Source organism: Aulonocara sp. 'chitande type north' Nkhata Bay, linkage group LG5, assembly GCF_057382095.1.
Source record: "Aulonocara sp. 'chitande type north' Nkhata Bay isolate Kocher_YH1m ecotype deep benthic linkage group LG5, A_spYH_male_GT1.1, whole genome shotgun sequence".
Lineage (NCBI taxonomy): Eukaryota > Metazoa > Chordata > Actinopteri > Cichliformes > Cichlidae > Aulonocara > Aulonocara sp. 'chitande type north' Nkhata Bay.
Window position 1 is genome coordinate 33740812 of NC_141348.1, and position 17227 is coordinate 33758038.

Sequence of the window (17227 nt, forward strand, 5' to 3'; positions counted from 1 at the left end):
CACCCCTTACCTACAAGTCACGGGTCACAAACCTGTTTAATACTGTGCTGTTGCTGAAATATGAATTCAGGGAGCATATTTACAATCCCCAATTCCCAACGGCTTCAGGAGTGTGTTGGCAGGTCTATCTAAATGGTGAATGGACTGGTTCTACTCTCCTTGAGAACTCAAAGCACTTTAAAACCACATATCTCTAATCATATTTCAAGTAATTATCATCATAGTAAAAATGTAGGTAAGTGTGCTTTTTACGTTTTCTTATTGTATGTGTAATCAGCGTGGCATTTTGTCCACGGCTCTGATTGGAGGAGCCAGAGACACTCACCCTGGACTGAGCCAATAATGTCATCTCAAGCACTATACAAGTAAGACTGGAGGATAGCCTTATTTCCCCTCTCAGTTTATTATTTTAATCAGGCCTGACTGGTGAATGAATATATAGATGCACATTTTTGTTGGTTTGTTTTTTAATGTAAAGCTTTGCTTCTATCCCAACTCATTTACACAGGAACATCCAAATATGAACAGAAAACCAAGATTGGCAAGACTGCTGTCGTTGAATAGTGAGACTTTTACAAAGACTTATTCACTCACATTTCTGCTGTTGAATTATTGTCACTGAAACTCAATAACCTCCGTATATATTAGATGTTAAAAGCCAATTTTAATTTTAAATGTTATGGTAACAGCACTATTATCTGATACTGACCATACAGTAGCAGAAGTAGAAGTAGTAACAGTAGTAATGCTTGTAGAAGCCCCAGAGTGAGTGTGTTCAGACAAACTGACAACCGGCTGTTGCATCTGAAAACACAAAGACACACAAAAATAAAGATCAGCTGACTCTAAACAAGATCTACCTCCACCTGAACACCTCACGTGCAGTCTTGTGCTTTCACCTGTCCAAAGTGATAATATCATAAGAATTTTACTGTGTTCCTTTGATGTGTTTGCATTCTTTAAAATTAGCAGCAACCCTCAAACATATCAGGAAGATTTTAAAGTAATACATGTAATTTAAGATCATTTATAATTAAGTAACCAATACTACCCCTCCCATCTAACCAAACACTTCCCCTTCTAACTAATATCCTATTGGTGTGATGGTAACAGACCCCTCCCATTTCCGATGCTTGTGTGTGTTTAACCTGTGCAGAGTCAGCAGACGGGAGGTGTGTGTTGGTGCTAAAGCTTGCAGAGGGAGGTGTAGGATCCACAGGAGGGGGAACACTGGGGGGAACTGGGGCTTCTTCTCTGTTCGTCATATCTGAAACAGGACAGCAAACACATCAGCGATGCTGGGGGTGAAATCATTGGCAGGTGTGATACCCTTGGTTTGAGGGTATCACATCTTGGTTAAAAGATAAATCATTTAAATTTAAGTACATAAACTTCTAGTAACAAATGGAATTACGTTCCACAAAATAATAGCCATAAATAAGGATCAGCAAACATGCTTAAATGTTTAGTTTTAAAAGATTAGTGTCCACATCTTGTAAAAAGGTGGTTAATGAACAGGTGTCACGGGAACTACAGCAAAACATTAATGTCAGCAGTGGTATTATCAAGCTATAACCTCTGGGGCTGAAAAATGAAGCCAATCCAGAAACTGTAAAAACTGCAGTTTCTCTAACAGCCACATGAGGCTGGCTCCATAACTGAGTCAATCCTTATAGACTCCCATGTTATAATGGTCAAATTCTATTGAACTCCACCTCCTTCATAACCACTATATTATCTATCTATTGATCTATATCGATATCGATAGATATACACATATACACACATATGTATGCATGTATGCATATAATGTCCACCAGCTGTTTATTTGTCCCTTCAATGAAGATGATGCCTCCATTCCTGATGTAACATGGAAACAGATGATACCAGCAGTAATTCAGAGGTCTGGAATCAGGCTTTTTTTAATGGTTTTTGTTGTGAGATATAGCAAGATTTTATTTAAGAATTAAAAAGAGTGAAAATTAAGTGTTATGAGAGCTGTTAATTTCCAAGTCTGAGCTGGAGGAAAGGCTTTACAGTTTGGTTCAGAGAGACTTGTCTTTATTTAGAAAGTGTCTCCAAACCAGAGGACAGAAAGCTGTTAGAGCAGTTTATGAGCTTTACATTGTGTGCAGTTTCATCACTGTTCCACTTAGCCGCGTTTTATGTATGTGGCTAGAGACGCATGACTGACAGAAAAGTTCAGGATATCCTCAACAGAAATGAGCTTTACTGACTCATCCACTTATATCTGACTTAGCTTAAAGAGTAAAAAGTAGCGGAGACCCGGCATATTGTCAGCTGAGGTAAACAGCAGATGGACAGCCTACACTCACTACAGGTGAACTGCAGCCTGAGTTTTGAAGTGACTCAGGGGTAAAAACATAAAATACCAGAAAACATTTTTGCACACCCATGTCTTTTTATTATTCCTGATTTATTTAGTATGTGGTCCCTCGTTTATCACGGGAGTTACATTCTAAAAATAACCCGCGATAGGTGAAATCCGCAAAGTAGCCAAGTTTAATTTTTTTCAATTATTATAGATGTTTTAAGGCTGTAAAACCCCTCACTACACACTTTAAACACTTTTCTCAGACAGGCATCAACATTTTCACACTATTCTCTCTTGTTTAAAAACTCTCAAAGTTCAAACCTTCGTAGAAAAATAAGTCCAGTATTATAGAATGAAACCAAAAGCACCCGCAGGTGACGACGTTTCGTCAACATTGTTGTGTTTGTTGGGGAGAAAACTTGCAAACATACAGTACAGCACTTCAGAGTCACACTGCTAGCGATCGAAGATTTGTGTAAATTTGACAAGCTGGACGCATCCTGTATTGACAGGAGACACGGCACGAGATTGATTGACAATGGTCTACAGCCAATCAGGACGGAGAACACAATGCGCTGTAAAAAAACAAACAAAAAAAAAAACAAAACAACATGCAAAATTGCACACAAAAAAGTCTGCGAAACAGCGAGGCCGCGAAAGGTGAACCGTGTTATAGCGAGGGACCACTGTACTTATATTCAATTATTTTTTTTATTTTTTTTTACACAAACGGTAGCAGCAGAAGGTTGACCGGCCGTGGCAATTATGAGGTACATTTTACATTTTATATTTTTTAACTATTTACTGACTGAAGCATGTTTGTCCTATCACAGCCACCGTAGCTAGGATTATGCACTTTAATTAGGAGGGGCATTAAATCAGAATTCAGTTGACTGCAATCTGATATCTGCTAGTGATCTAGCAGTGAGATTTTACACACTGTAATAAAATGCAACAATTGCTTTTAGGCATGGATTCAACATCATATCTGCTTTGTAGGAAACTCAAGGATGCCGTAAAAAGAAATTTCTAAAACTCAACTCAAACGTATTCATTTCACAATAACTTAACTAGTTTGTTGATCAACGCCCAATTTATAAATGATTTAGAAGTAGTATTGAACCATCTGGCTGTTGTCCTTTATTAGAAACAAAAACAAACATCCCCTCCCTCAGCATGGCACAGCCTGATACATACATGATTACCTTTGCTGGGGCAGGCAGCCTGCTGGGCCGAAGAGGTAGAAGAGGAAGAGGAGGAGGATGTGACAGCAGCGGGAGGAGCGACAGAAGAGGGAGAGCAGGTGGATGGGAGAGGAGAGGAGGCCGGGAGAGGGGAGGGGGAGGAGGAGGAGAGGAGAGGAGGTACAGCAGCAGAAAGCCTGGTCTCCTCACTGATCTGACGGGAGGACAGAGAGGGGGGAAGCCTTCAGAGATCAGCAATCATCTACATATCACATCACAACTCTACGACCAGCAGCTCCTTCAGCTGCAGAGCAACAAATGACCTTTTTTTTTTTTTTTTAAAGATCTAAAGACAATCTCTGATGATATATAAACAAAAAACATAAAAACCAAACTATCTGTAGCAGTCTGGTGCCACTGTATAACAGTGAAGTTAATGAGCTAAATCTGTGTGCCTATAGTTTAAACAACTGACAGGTTTTGTAGCTTTAACTCTTTCTTCTATAAAGAGTTTTAAGGGTTATTCCTATTAGGCTTCCAAGGGTTCAACAGTTAACAAACTACAATGAATATTCTGTGTGCCTCTCTTTTTTTTGCTATTTTGTTCCTATAGACAGGCTTTGTAAATGTGAAGAGATATTAAAATATCTGGGTTCCCAGTCAATGACTTTTAAACATTGTCATTTAAACAGGAATCAGCTTAATATTTTTAAAATTTCTTAAGTGGTGTCAAGATACATGTTTGAGGACTTAGGGCATATATCAAGTCATGCACACAGAGTCAGTTATGACCCTTTGCTAAGCCTACTGCATGTTTTAGAATTAGTGTTAGTAAAATACTCCGGACTCTATTATGGCTTTGTTTAAATGAGACGAGATGCATTATTATTATTATTACATGTATTTCATGAATAATAAACGAGCTGTAATTTGGCTAAAGTTTGGTCAGTGTTTGTAGCCTGTGTGAGAAACCTTTGAAGCTTTGCAGGCCGTTATGAGTAAAGACTACTTTGGAGGCTAAATATCCAAACAGCAACCCTAAGTCATTCAGAAAGTCCTTACCTGACCTGAATTTGTTAAACTTGTTACCTTCCTTCCTGTGATACATACATGTCCTGATGCACTACGCAAAAGCTGCTTAAACACAGATTTAGCTCATAAATCAGTTATGTTGCAGTGTGTTAGTTTTTATCTCCACACTGAACGATTTATTTATATTTGATGCATTTTGAATAATTCTGCTGCTGATGTGCAATATGTGTTCAATCAGAAAATGTTAGCATGAAGGTGGTGTCCAACTGCAATTCCTTATTTACCAAGAAAACTACACAGCGCCTTACACTGAATAATTAGCATTACCTAATAAAACCTCTGCTAAACTTTCAAGGCTTCAGCCGTTAGTAAATAATACGATGTCAGAAAAACTATGTTAGTTACATCTAACTGGTGGGTTTGTACACGTCATGATTATTGATTGAGCTACAATCAGGTTAAAGTTATGAAACAACTACAGCAGGTTTCGGGGTTAATTTATCTAAAAGATAGGATGACACAGTTCAACTAACAAAGGCACAGTCTGACTTCAATTTCAATTTTTTTTTATTTATACAGCACCAAATCACAACAGCAGTCGCCTCAAGGCGCTTTGTATTGTAAGGCAGACCCTACAATAATAACTTCAAGAATCTGTCACATATGACTGACATCAGTGCACAACATCAGTTTGGTTCCTCTCACAGTGTTCAAGTACACCAATCAGCCATACATTAAACCCACAGGTAAAGATAATTACCTTGTTACAATGAAATTCTGAGTCATTCATAACAATCAGAGATACACTCAAATGTTGTTGCAGTCCAGGCACGACCCCCTAAGGTAAAGTGACCGCCCCGTCAAAGGGAAGGGGAAGAGCAAGCCTGACTCACAGGTCCCAACCCCTCAATGCATCGGACCCAAAGGATCTGCTGCCAGACACTACAGGACAAACCCAGAGGTCCCATATACAGACAGAACAACAAGTGTCACAATAACCTCGTAATGATGAGGGAAATGTCAGTAATGCCCATGTGATGATATTACTTTTTCCCATGATTTATACAGTTATGTAAAATACTAATAAACACAAAATCAATAAAAATACAGATATTACTTCTCAGAATTGTTTTGGGGGCGTGGGATGGACCTACATGATTATAAGCAGGTAGTTTTAATGTTGTGGCTGATCAGTGTGCAACTGCTTTCAGCTTTCTAACATAGATTTGTTCATTGTTTTAGACTCAATAATTTTAGACAATAATAATATGTACTGTGAAAATTTTATCATGTTTCACCACAAACTTACATGAATGCTGCTAGTTTAACTACACAAACTGACACTAAGCCCTTCGGTGGGCCTTAGGGTGACAGAGTCTACCTTCTTGTCGTTGCCGCTCATGCGATCTTTGGCTTCTTTGGCTTTCTGAATGGCTTTCAACACTTCCACAGTGTCCAGCTCCTTTTCCGTCGTCGCATTACAGTCCAGGCAAACCTAAAAACATAGAAAGAAATAAAGGATTAACACAAAGATAAAAACGTGGAGAACAGAAAGACAAGCACTGTGGTGAAGAGGATGATGCAAGTGTCCTTTCTGACTGTAAGAGCAGTCAGAAAGGACTGGAGAAAAAAAAGTTGTGTTTGCCGAAACAGTAATAGCATAGGAGGAATAATATTGTGTGGTAGGTTTTGGTTGCACACCTCTGCTGCACGATCCCCAAACTGGGCCAGGACTTTGGTTCTGTAGTCTGGGATGATGCATATGGGGTTACTGGACAGGTTGAGTTTCTCCAGACAGGGCAGAGAGCCGATGTTCCTGATTTCCTCCAACTAGAAAAATACAAACACACGGTGAAAACATGACGCTGCAAACCTCAGCCAAGGCTGCACACCCCACCTGAATCAAAATCTTTGGTCCAGACAGAACTTCGTTTATGATGTTTTTGGGGGTTTTTTAATATTAAGAGGACGTCTTTCAGTTTTTATTATTTCTACGTTACATTAATTCCTGGATCTAGTTCCAGAACTTTTAATCCTCTTAGTTGAACCCATATCCAGCTCTGGTAAAATGATCTATCCGCAAATCTATCCATTAATATTTCTATACACTGAAGCATGAAATAGTATTTTATAATTTATAAGTAATGTTGCTAAGAAAAGGGTGAAACAGTGGAATCATATAAAATCTTTGGAGGCGTTTACAAACCAAGGTGTTAACGAACTCTTGTAAATATCAAGATTTTTTATTTATTTATTTTTTAAAGCTATGATCAGACTTATTGTTCGGAAGTACAGCAGGTTTATACTTCTTAAGGCAATTCTTCAAGAAAAGGATACCAACTGAGAAGGAAGAAGCCCTATATATTATGTAAAGTAGAATAAAATGTCAGGTTTAATCATTTCAATACTCGTTTACATCTTTTATATACATGTTTTTTGTTTTCTCTAGTTTTTTAATACAATTTTTACACAGCAATGTTAAAAAAAAAACTGAGGAGGAAATGTTAGATATGCCGTCTTGCAACAAACCATGAAAAGAGAAATGTTTTTGTATTCTCCCACATGGCCATCAGGGTGTCCTTGGTGTACTTACCTGTGCCAGTTGGTTGTGGCTTAAGTCCAGGCTGACCAGAGAATAGAGCTTGGTGAGACCGGTCAGTCGGTCCAGCTGGTTGCCAGCCAGGTTCAAGGTTTTGATGTTCCCCAGACGAGTGTGAGCTGCTTCCAGAACCCGGAGGTTGTTATAGGACAGATCCACATGGACCAGATTGTACAGGTGCTGTGAACACAAGGAGGTCATTTTTGTTTACACATTTTTTTTAAATAACACACATTTAACACCACTACATTGCTGCAGTGACATTTAAGACTATAGAAATTGTCCAATCATCCTGAAAATAACAACGTTGTTCATTTTATCAACTATAAAAATATTTTTGGATGTTTCAAGAATTATGCAGACGGTCATATGAGGCATGACCTGTCCTCATTCTTCATTCTGTCACATACCTGGAGGTTTTCCACTGAGGACAGCTGGTTGTAGCTCAGATCCAGAAACTCCACCTTAGGCATCAGTTTCTACAAGAGAAATAAACTCAGTGTGGGGATACGGGGCTCTGGCTGTGAGCACAGAAGCATCACAGAGCTGCTGCTTAAACCTTCTGTTTGCAAGTGACAGCTAATAAGCAGAAAGTTGGTTTGAAAGGAACGGCATTAAAAAACTGGGAAAAACTTCCCCATTACAAAATAAACAAGGATTGTTTTAAATAATGAAAAAATATGATGGTGAAATAAGCATGATATGTCCCCTTTAATAATTTACACGCAAAACCAAGGAATATACAATCTTCCCATTGAACCTTTTGTGATTTCCTGTCTCTTTGGGGCTAAAAGAGGCCACCCGAACACATCAGATATCAATGGAAAGCTCAAGATGTTCTCTATTTAATACGTCATGTCCATTACGGGGGACGTAAATGAATAGGCTGATTCTCAGGAGCTGTAACTGCAACAGCTTGTTTCTGTGACTGAAAATAACAGAGGAGAGCTGTGAAAAAAAAAAATCATCATTATGTAGTTTGGTGTTAGGTTTTGTCCATCAGTGTGTTACGATATCTGGGTGGAAATTTTCTGCTTGTTTTTTAAAAAACTATTTTTTCTTACAGCAGAAATCTCACATTATTATGTTGTTTAATTAAACAGACAAAAACTTACAATGTGTATCATCTGGTAATGTTATTATGTAACATTTTATCTGTTATGTGGTGTATTTTTCCATTATTTCACTGTGAGGAAAACAAACAAAAACTGCTTTTAAACATAATTACTGACTGAACTCTGGGTGAAGCTGCTGATGTTGCAGGTTTTGGCGGGTGTGTGTCTCACCACTGAGCTGTCGATGCTACTGATGCAGTTGTGACTCATGTCCAGCGTGGTGAGATTTCTCCACACGGGGATGACAGCGGTGACCGGACACCCAGACTCCACCCCCTCAGGCTCCCACTGCGAGAACTCACTCGCCTCTGGGACGAGGACAGACTGAGGCGTCACATAAATGAAACACGTCAGTATCAGTATAGTGCAACACACAACAGTAATACTGTTCATGTACTGTATTTGATCTAAAATGTACCATCATAGATTCGGTGGAGCGATGGATGCTCATCGTCACCAAGCTCGACCTCAGAGAGGACAAACCAAGAATCTGCTGAGAGCTGCACTCGGTGATCTGAAGACAGACACAGCTTTTAATATTGTTAAAAGCTGAAGGACTTATCTTACCACTGATCATTTACATTTGGATAAACTTCAAAGAGTGATAAGGGATACTGCGTCAGCATCTCCTATTCTTTTTTCTGTTTGAACTCTGAAGTGAAATTCAGATTAAAATAAAATTATTCAGATCAACAGCTGAGCTTTTTTTCCACAGTGGACACAAAGAAACAAATAAACAAGTTATTATTTTGTTTGTTATCTTTTTATGAGTTTTTATCTTCCAAGTAAAAAAGTACAATTTAGTTCGACATCAAATGACTCTAATAACAGGTATTTATAGGCATCAGCTCCACTCATAGGCAGCCGTAGGCTCTGCCAGCCTCGTCTTCATTAACTGGAGTCCCCGTACTGGACCTCACAATAATGTTTCTGCTGCTGGTGCCTTTGGAATCAATTTAACAAAATTCCCAAAATTCCCTATGGCTTGTTGTGAGATAGAGTCTATCCAAGAAGTGTATGCTTCAATTTTAGTGAATAAAATTCAAGTTTTATTCATCTGTTGCTTACAGTGTCTGTGAATGGCGGAGACGGAGATTTGTGGAAAAAGCCATCCGGTCTCTTGACATAAACTTCCCTCAGCCACTCGCTCATTTTCTCTTCGTCCATCCAGCCCTCTGAGTTAGCTTTGACGATGACGCCGGCCGGAAACTTTTCTTTTGGCAAAGTCTTCCTCTTGAAAATGACCATGGGTGGTAGTTTCTGGCCATTAGCTTGGCAGCCCAGACCTACAGTGAAGGATGACTTCTCGTTCCCTGTGGTGTGTATAGATACCGTACTGGTCCCTGTTTTCTCGACAGTACGGTTCACGGGGATGTCAAAGGTGAGGGGGACCTCGTCCATGTTAGTGATGTGTTCTGGCCGGATCTTCTTTTCAGTGATCTTATTCTGGCAGTACGTGCGGAAAATGGCCAACTTTTTTTTGTAATCGTTTGGCAGTTGCTGTGAGACAGTAGTTCTTGTGCGGATTGAGAGATTATGCCTTTTCATAAAACGGAAGCACCAAGAATGTCCCCCTCGAAAGTCGTTGATCTGCATGTCACGTGCTACCGCTGTTGCCTTGAGTCGAATAGAGACTGTAGAGACACTTCTACCTGCTGTTCTCTGTTCAATAACCCACTGTTCAATTTTGTCCTCTAACTGCGGCCATCGTGCCTTGTTCCCTCGGAAACTCCTTTTGGTCTTCTTTACTTGTTTTAGGTCATCTTTTTGCTTCCTCCACTTGCGCACCATGGACTCATTAATGCCGAATTGTCTGGCAGCTGCTCTATTTCCATTCTCTTCTGCATAACTAATTGCTCGAAGTTTAAAATCAGCTTCGTAAGCGTGTCTCTTCGCGGGTGCCATTTTGGAGTCGTTATACACACACACAACACGGTAATGTTGTGTTGAAGCACAGTATGTATTACTCCGCGAGGCTCCTGGCAATGGTAACCGTAATGCTCCAAAAAGTGGCACTAAAAATCTTTTTTTGACAGATTTTTGAGCATAGTGTGCCACATAAAACCGGTTCGAGGTCAGTAAGCACAAACCAAAATTCATACATAAGGCGTACCAGATTATAAGGCGCACTGTCAATTTTTGTGAAGATTTAAGGATTTTACGTGCGCCTTATAGTGCGGTAAATACGGTACATAAAAACAGACAAAACATATTTCATGGACAGAGAGACAGTTACCTCTATTTGCAGCAGGGATTTGAAAACAGACAGGTCAAAGGGGAGACTCGCCTCCTGAATATTACTGGTTCCTACTGGACCTCTGGTACCAGAAATCTGAGAAACAAAGACAAAAACCAGTGAGAGCCTTCACCACCTCTGATGCTCAGAGGGAAACGACATGACAGGGATTTCTGGTGTATAAGTGGTGTATAACCTTGAGGTATCGCAGCCTGCAGGTGAAGTCGAGGATGTGTCCCAGGTCTGTTTTGGCATCGCCATTGCAGCAGGTTGGTTTGGCCATCCGCAGTTGCTGGGAGACGGAGAAGAGCTGCAGAGGACGGAGAGAAAACACCTCGCCGGCCTGCAGCAGCTGCTCACCTACAGACAGACAGTGTGACACTGCTCACTGTACAAACCAGGTGTGTCAAATTCATCTTTTCATTCTTTTCATTTTAAAACAAACAATAACAAAAAAGAGCTCCACAATTACTTAAATGTATAATAAACAACATGAACCATCTTTTTAAACATTTAGAAAAAAATCTTATATATTATCTTATTTTGCTTGAGTATACAGTTATTACATGTATATTACAATTTTAGAGTATTATGGAGCTACACACAGTTGTACTTTACTCTTTACTACGTATTGAAATCTAGAAATCGTTTTAACTTTCGATAAATGCTGAGTGGAATCCTGCAGTGGCATCCTCACACAGGAGTCAATATTTATGATTCAAACATTTTCAATAAAAAAAAATAGAATTATGAATGAGGTCAATACAATTTTCACACACTGCAAATACACTGTCTGCCTATTTGGACCCTAACATGTCACATGTAAGACACCCTTGGTCTACACACTTGTTATTTTCTTTGCAGGAAGCTTCAAACGGTTATTTACAAATCAGATGTTAACAAGACCTCTAAAGCAGGTCCACTGTGTCTGCTATCCTACCTTTATGGAACAACTCCTCTGCCAGTGCTGCAGTGATGCCATTGATTTCCTGGAAGAGCAAAACAAATTATATTAACTTTAAAATAACTAACAGTTGTCATTACTTGAACATGGAGCCATCACCTACAAATTAACTGAATTAACAACATTAGGTCGTGTTTGGACGATGACACAATAAGAAACACCTGAGATAAGATTTTATATAATCGTCGCTATTTTCATTAGTCTGTTACCAGACATAGTAGTTGTTTATTCTAATTGTTAACACTGTCACTGATGCACAGTGCTGGTAAATTGTTGCACTGTAAATGTTAGCCACCATCTGCCACCAGATGGAGCATTTTTGTTGACAAATACCTTAAATCTGTTAATCTAGGCCCGATCTTTTTGTTAACACTTTCATTGTTAGCTCTTTTTAAGGGGAAAGAATGAGATTACGGATACAAGCGGTGGAAACAGGCTTTCTCCGAAGGGTGGCTCGGCTCTTTTTTAGCATAGGGTGAGGAGTCCAGTCATTTGGGAAGGGCTCAGAGTAGAGCTGCTACTCCTCAGGTTCTCTAACATCTGTTAGACGTCGTCTGTGAGTAACAGCAAATAGAAAATATTTCTACGCCCATTTTACATTCAAGCTTTTTATTATATTACATTTAGATTCTGAATTACTGAATCACTTTTAATCACCTTTCAACGTTTTTCAGTTTCTTAAAAGTCCGTCTTTATTGTAACTTCTCCCCTACCATCCTTGTATTTTACTAATATTTCTTTAATTCTGTTTCTTCTACTGTAAATTGACTTGATACTAATGTTGACACAGATGCAGATCATAGGTCACACTCTATATTGATTCCTGATCTATTTTCTATGTGGGGAAAAAAAGGTCTTTGAAGTTTCTGAGTCTGAACACAAAGTGAAACGCTTGCATGTGACTGAGGTATGCAAAAACTCCACTGATATGAGTTTTACGTCACTGTTAAACAATGCAAAATGACAGAAAGATACACCAGCAATGATCTATAAACAAAAAAAGCTTGGAGCCATGCAAATGCAACCGGTTTATGATTCCCATCACTATGGCTGATCATCATTTCTTTACTGATGCTTTCACAAAAGTTTTTTTAAAAACTTCAAATAACATTAACACAAATCAACCTGCAACCATGTTTTAAAAAAGTTTGCCTGCAGACACCTGGATCTGTCAGCTGTCTTCCTTTCAAACACATTACACTTTGATGTAACCGAACATTAAACAGAAGATACAGATTCCCACTATCATTCCAAACAAAGTTATCCGCTACAGTCACATGCTGTTCACTTCAAGTCACATGAGAGGTTTTCCTGTGTGTGCTTTGCCGTGCAGGCTTCTCAAACAGTGGCCTCTTTTTGTTAATCCATTATCGCCATAATGTGATCACTGTCTCTGTCATCACAAAGCCTCAAACCACTGTGTGTGTTATACAAGACTGATCTATCAAAGAAAATTAAGTCACAGAAATTATATAATACAAAGAAACAGAATATAATAGTTATTCTTGATACATGGATTCAGTTTTATCAACTGTTCAGCCCAGCTCACTTACAGAGACCCCAGTGGTTTCTTTCAATGGGCAACTGGGCCATTCGTGTAGCATTGAGATTTTATCTACATCTAAATTTGTTGCATGATGAACTCGTGTGAAACTGTGACAAACCTAACAAAACCATCAGCTCTCTGCCTCCTGATGTTAACCTGTATAATCAGTCAGCTCAGTATGATGAGAAATGAGCCACAGAGTGAGAAATCCATGATCAGTTTTTTTTAGATGTTTTCACTCTTGGCTAAATTAAGGGCTTTGTTTTGCTGAACTCTGTATAAGGCTAATATAAAACAGGCTAGCTATCAAATCTAACAAGGTGACAGTGAACTTTGGGATTAGTTTTCAACCAAGCCTAGACGTTGAGAAAAGACCAGTTAAAGATGGTTATTCAGTATTGTTTGCTGGGATGACGCTGTGGGATTAGAACATTACCGAGGGTAATGTCTTCATCCGTAAGAAGGCTGTAAAACTGACAGTGACTCAGAGCTCGGGATGAAAGTTGCAGCCAAACTCATGACGTGATCAATTCTTACAAACACAGCATTCATTGTGCAAAACACTGTGACACGTACAAACATGATGTATTTTTTAGACTTTATCAGCACGTTTTGCAGCCCTTAAATGGAAGAATAGTCCACTTCACCATGACTTTCCTTCATAAAAGCTACTAAATAATTTCTTTGTATTATTTAGGAGAGTCCAATAAAATACACTCAGTTCAAGTTCATCAAAAGGGCTCAGTATTTTTTATTTGAAACATTGTCTGTAATTTATTGCGATTGAGGTTAAATTGTTAATAATGTTTTAAACTTTATATATATTTTATACATGATTTACATCCTCACATACTGTTATTATGAGTCTTTTTTAAATACGATGTTGTAGATTGTTTAATCAGGCCTATAACTGATGGATGGTGTCTTGTGTTTACTGTGATGAACTGCTTTGACGTTAATCTTAAATGAAGAGACTTTTTCTCAGGAGTGGGTGCCATGTGTTTGGGCTTATGTCACTTCAGGATAGTGTTTTGAAACCTGTTTCTATAATGTTATACTGAAGCTTATACGTACCGATAGCTGTAATTGTGCTGATTGTTCGAAGGGAATGCTTTTACATTCAAGAGAGATAAAAAACTGTTTTACTGTGGTATTATACTGTAATTCTTTGGCTCTATAAATTTGAAATTCTCAAAATCAGGAGCATATTTGAGAGATGAACTGATGTAAATATGTTATGGTTAAAAATAAAAATGAGATATTACTGCTACTGCTTGTAGATTCTCTGTTTAAGAAAAAAACTCTAAGCTGGAAAACTTAAGTGCAAAACATTTAACACAAAATAAGGTCAATTAATCAAGACAGCAGGACAAAACTAAATAGTTCAATAGTTCAGTCTTGCTGTGTCAACAGTTAACGTTTTGTTTCAACACGAAGTCGTATGTTGAAATAGGAAGAAAAAAAGTGTTTGACTGGTTTTGTCTGAAGAACCTGACTAGTCTGCACAAAGTCTTTATCTCAAAAGTGTCTAACAGATTTAAAATGAATGGGAACATCTAGATCTTATCAACCAGCATGACTCTCTGACCTCGTTTTCTTTGCTGTAGTGAAGACCTAACAGACCTCCACTCCAAACTGAGGTTATTCTAAATCATGAACTGCACACTTGTTTATAGGTTGTACTCACATAGAGATGAAAATGTAGGAAGTTGGTGAGCGGTGTGGGCGTGGCTTGAGGAAACTGCTGGAGAAGAGTCTGCAGGTAGAGCTGCAGCTCCTTCTGCCGCCGCTCCACCAGACTCTTTGAGTTCTTTCCCAAGATCTTCTTAGGAGGAAGCAGTCGTCTATCAACCTTTTTCTCTGCCGTAAGCTTAAGCGGAAACAAACATCAGGAGTAAAACCAGGTTTGATTTTCATAATAAAACAATCCTGCAGCCAAGAAACAAATGTTTCCTAGGTGCAGAGAGAATAAAAAGTTGTAGCTATTCTCCATTTTATATCATTGTAATTTGATAAGACTTATCAGAATGCCATTCAAACAAGAGAGAAATTGGCATAAAAAAATTTGAGGAAATTGTTAGAGATATTTTTATGAACACAATTTATAGACAGTAAATTGTCCTATTAAAAGGAGAGAAAAAAACTACAACAAGTGCTAAAGGTAGTTAGCATTGTTGTCTCACAGCAAGAAGAGCCTGGAATCTAATCCACCATCAGGGGTTAGGTTAACTGGTGATTCTAAATTGCTCATAAGTGTGAATGTGTCCATCTCTCTGTGTTAGCCCTGTGACTGTAGTTTACTAGAGAATTCAGACTAAAAAACTAAACTGTTGATGGTGGCATAAGGCTGCTCACTGGCCCACTTTATTACCTTCTCATGGAGGTCGTAGAAATCACTATAGCGGTGCTTCACAGTCCACCTGTGCTGTCCATCCGTCACATCAATGATGTAGACCTGAAACATCAGAGAAGCATATATTAAAATCTGTGACCCAGCAGAGGATTCCTGCATATAAAAATTTTTAATCTCCACCAAAGAGGTTTGGAATTTCTGCCAAAGGAAAATCACCAAGACTATAATAAAATATTCTTGACCAATTACATTTTAAGTGGGTTTAAATTCATGAAATCGTTAAAACATTTTACCAAATAACAGAAAATTCACAGCACACTTATACGTGTTTGCTTGTTTCCAGGATCAGATGAACCCAAATGTTTCCTGAAGGAAGAACTTCAACGTACAGCTGTTGTATTTAAAATGCAGTCAGGGTGGCTATGTGGTGACTCACTAGACAAAAATGCCAGAAATCGTCAAATGTATCACACCTAAAATAAATAAAAATGTGTTGAACTAGGGGGACAGTTGACACTTAATTCAAGCATTCAGGCTCTTTGTGGATTAAAAGCATCTCTTCAATTCAGAAAAACATGGCAAAAAAATATTATGTGAACAAATCACTCTCCCATATTAAGCTCCATTCAGATGAAAACGTGTGGTGACATTACTTGTTTTTAAAGCTGAGTGACCTATATTAATAATCAATTCAAAATCTGATGTTTTTTCTCTGTCCTGCTGTCTTGAGAAAGGATTTAACTTACAAGAGGCAACAGGAGCAAATCGGGTTATCAGCCACATTAAATAGCACAGAGTGTTACAACACACAGCACACTGTCATACAAGAAAGGAACAGAAAATGACTGAATCCGTAAAAGACTATCAGATTTACACATTCAAGAGGAAACACTGTAACCCAACCGAAACCGTGTGTGAAAATTAAGGCAGCAGTTAGCAGTTAGCCTGTGAGCTGCTCTTTCGGCTGCTTTTACCATGCTCTGAAGAATAAAGACATAAAGCCCGAATCCATCTCCATGTTAAGTCCAGTACAACACACCCACTGTCTGGGGAACTCAGAAATATTACTCGCTGTTTTTCCGATAGACCTGGAAGCCGGGAGAGCTACAAGCTAAGCTAACTGGTATTAAGCTAAAAAGAGCGGAGCGGAGCTTACAGTGTAGTTTTCCACCAACTCTGAGCCGACAACAGATACTTTTCTCTCCGAAACCTCCTCCGTAAACGGGACAGGCTCCATGCTGTGATCAACGAGAGCAGATTATCTATTACTGAGGAAAACGGTTGCTAAAGATGCATAGCGTTCCTTTTCAGTCAGCCGCCTCCTGCCGCCATGTTTGTTATGATGCTGAACGAAGCAGGTGACTGGCTGACAAAAAAAACTTTATTTAAAAGTTGTTTAGTTACAGTCACCTTTAAAAAAAAGTTTGCTTTTTTCTTTTCTTGATTCTTGAAAATAAATAAATAAATAAATAAATAAATAAACTAGAAAGTGCATTTTCTGAAGAAACTGCAGTGTGAATGCTTGAATCTGAATGTATGCACTGAAATGAATTAATTGCTGAATTTTGAGTTAAAAATATTGAATGAAATTTAAAAAAAAAACAAAAAAAAACCAACCAAATTTAACCTGAAAACAAAGGTGCTGAACTGCTAAAAGCTGAAGGTTACACAGAAGAAGAAGTTGGAAAAAAGCTGAAAATGTTTTAAATGTAAATTAGAAAACCCTAAGAAATGAGAAAAGAACATTTAGAGTCAGAAAACATCTGAAAGAATATTAAAAGGTCATATTCTTTGAATCACTGAATGACTCAAATGTGATCCCTCCACTTTGATCCACACAGTTTAAAAAGTTTAAATGCCTGA

At 38.5% G+C, this 17227-nt stretch overlaps 1 protein-coding gene across 2 annotated transcripts in view; it reads right to left on the bottom strand.

Moving 5' to 3' along the window:
- The window catches only part of nisch (nischarin), a 28818-nt gene extending 12116 nt beyond the window's left edge, over positions 1 to 16702 (bottom strand). For both annotated transcript variants that reach the window (XM_086293109.1, XM_086293110.1), the window contains exons 1-15: positions 16521 to 16702; positions 15383 to 15466; positions 14699 to 14881; positions 11442 to 11490; positions 10698 to 10861; positions 10502 to 10597; positions 8684 to 8779; positions 8437 to 8589; positions 7561 to 7629; positions 7145 to 7330; positions 6253 to 6381; positions 5933 to 6046; positions 3541 to 3733; positions 1149 to 1267; positions 710 to 804 (exon numbers count right to left, since the gene is read on the bottom strand). In XM_086293109.1, coding sequence (XP_086149235.1) covers positions 710 to 804; positions 1149 to 1267; positions 3541 to 3733; positions 5933 to 6046; positions 6253 to 6381; positions 7145 to 7330; positions 7561 to 7629; positions 8437 to 8589; positions 8684 to 8779; positions 10502 to 10597; positions 10698 to 10861; positions 11442 to 11490; positions 14699 to 14881; positions 15383 to 15466; positions 16521 to 16601 — 1811 coding nt within the window. In that variant the 5' untranslated portion in view covers positions 16602 to 16702. The remainder of the gene's footprint in view (positions 1 to 709; positions 805 to 1148; positions 1268 to 3540; positions 3734 to 5932; positions 6047 to 6252; positions 6382 to 7144; positions 7331 to 7560; positions 7630 to 8436; positions 8590 to 8683; positions 8780 to 10501; positions 10598 to 10697; positions 10862 to 11441; positions 11491 to 14698; positions 14882 to 15382; positions 15467 to 16520) is intronic.
- Between the last annotated feature and the right edge of the window lie 525 nt (positions 16703 to 17227).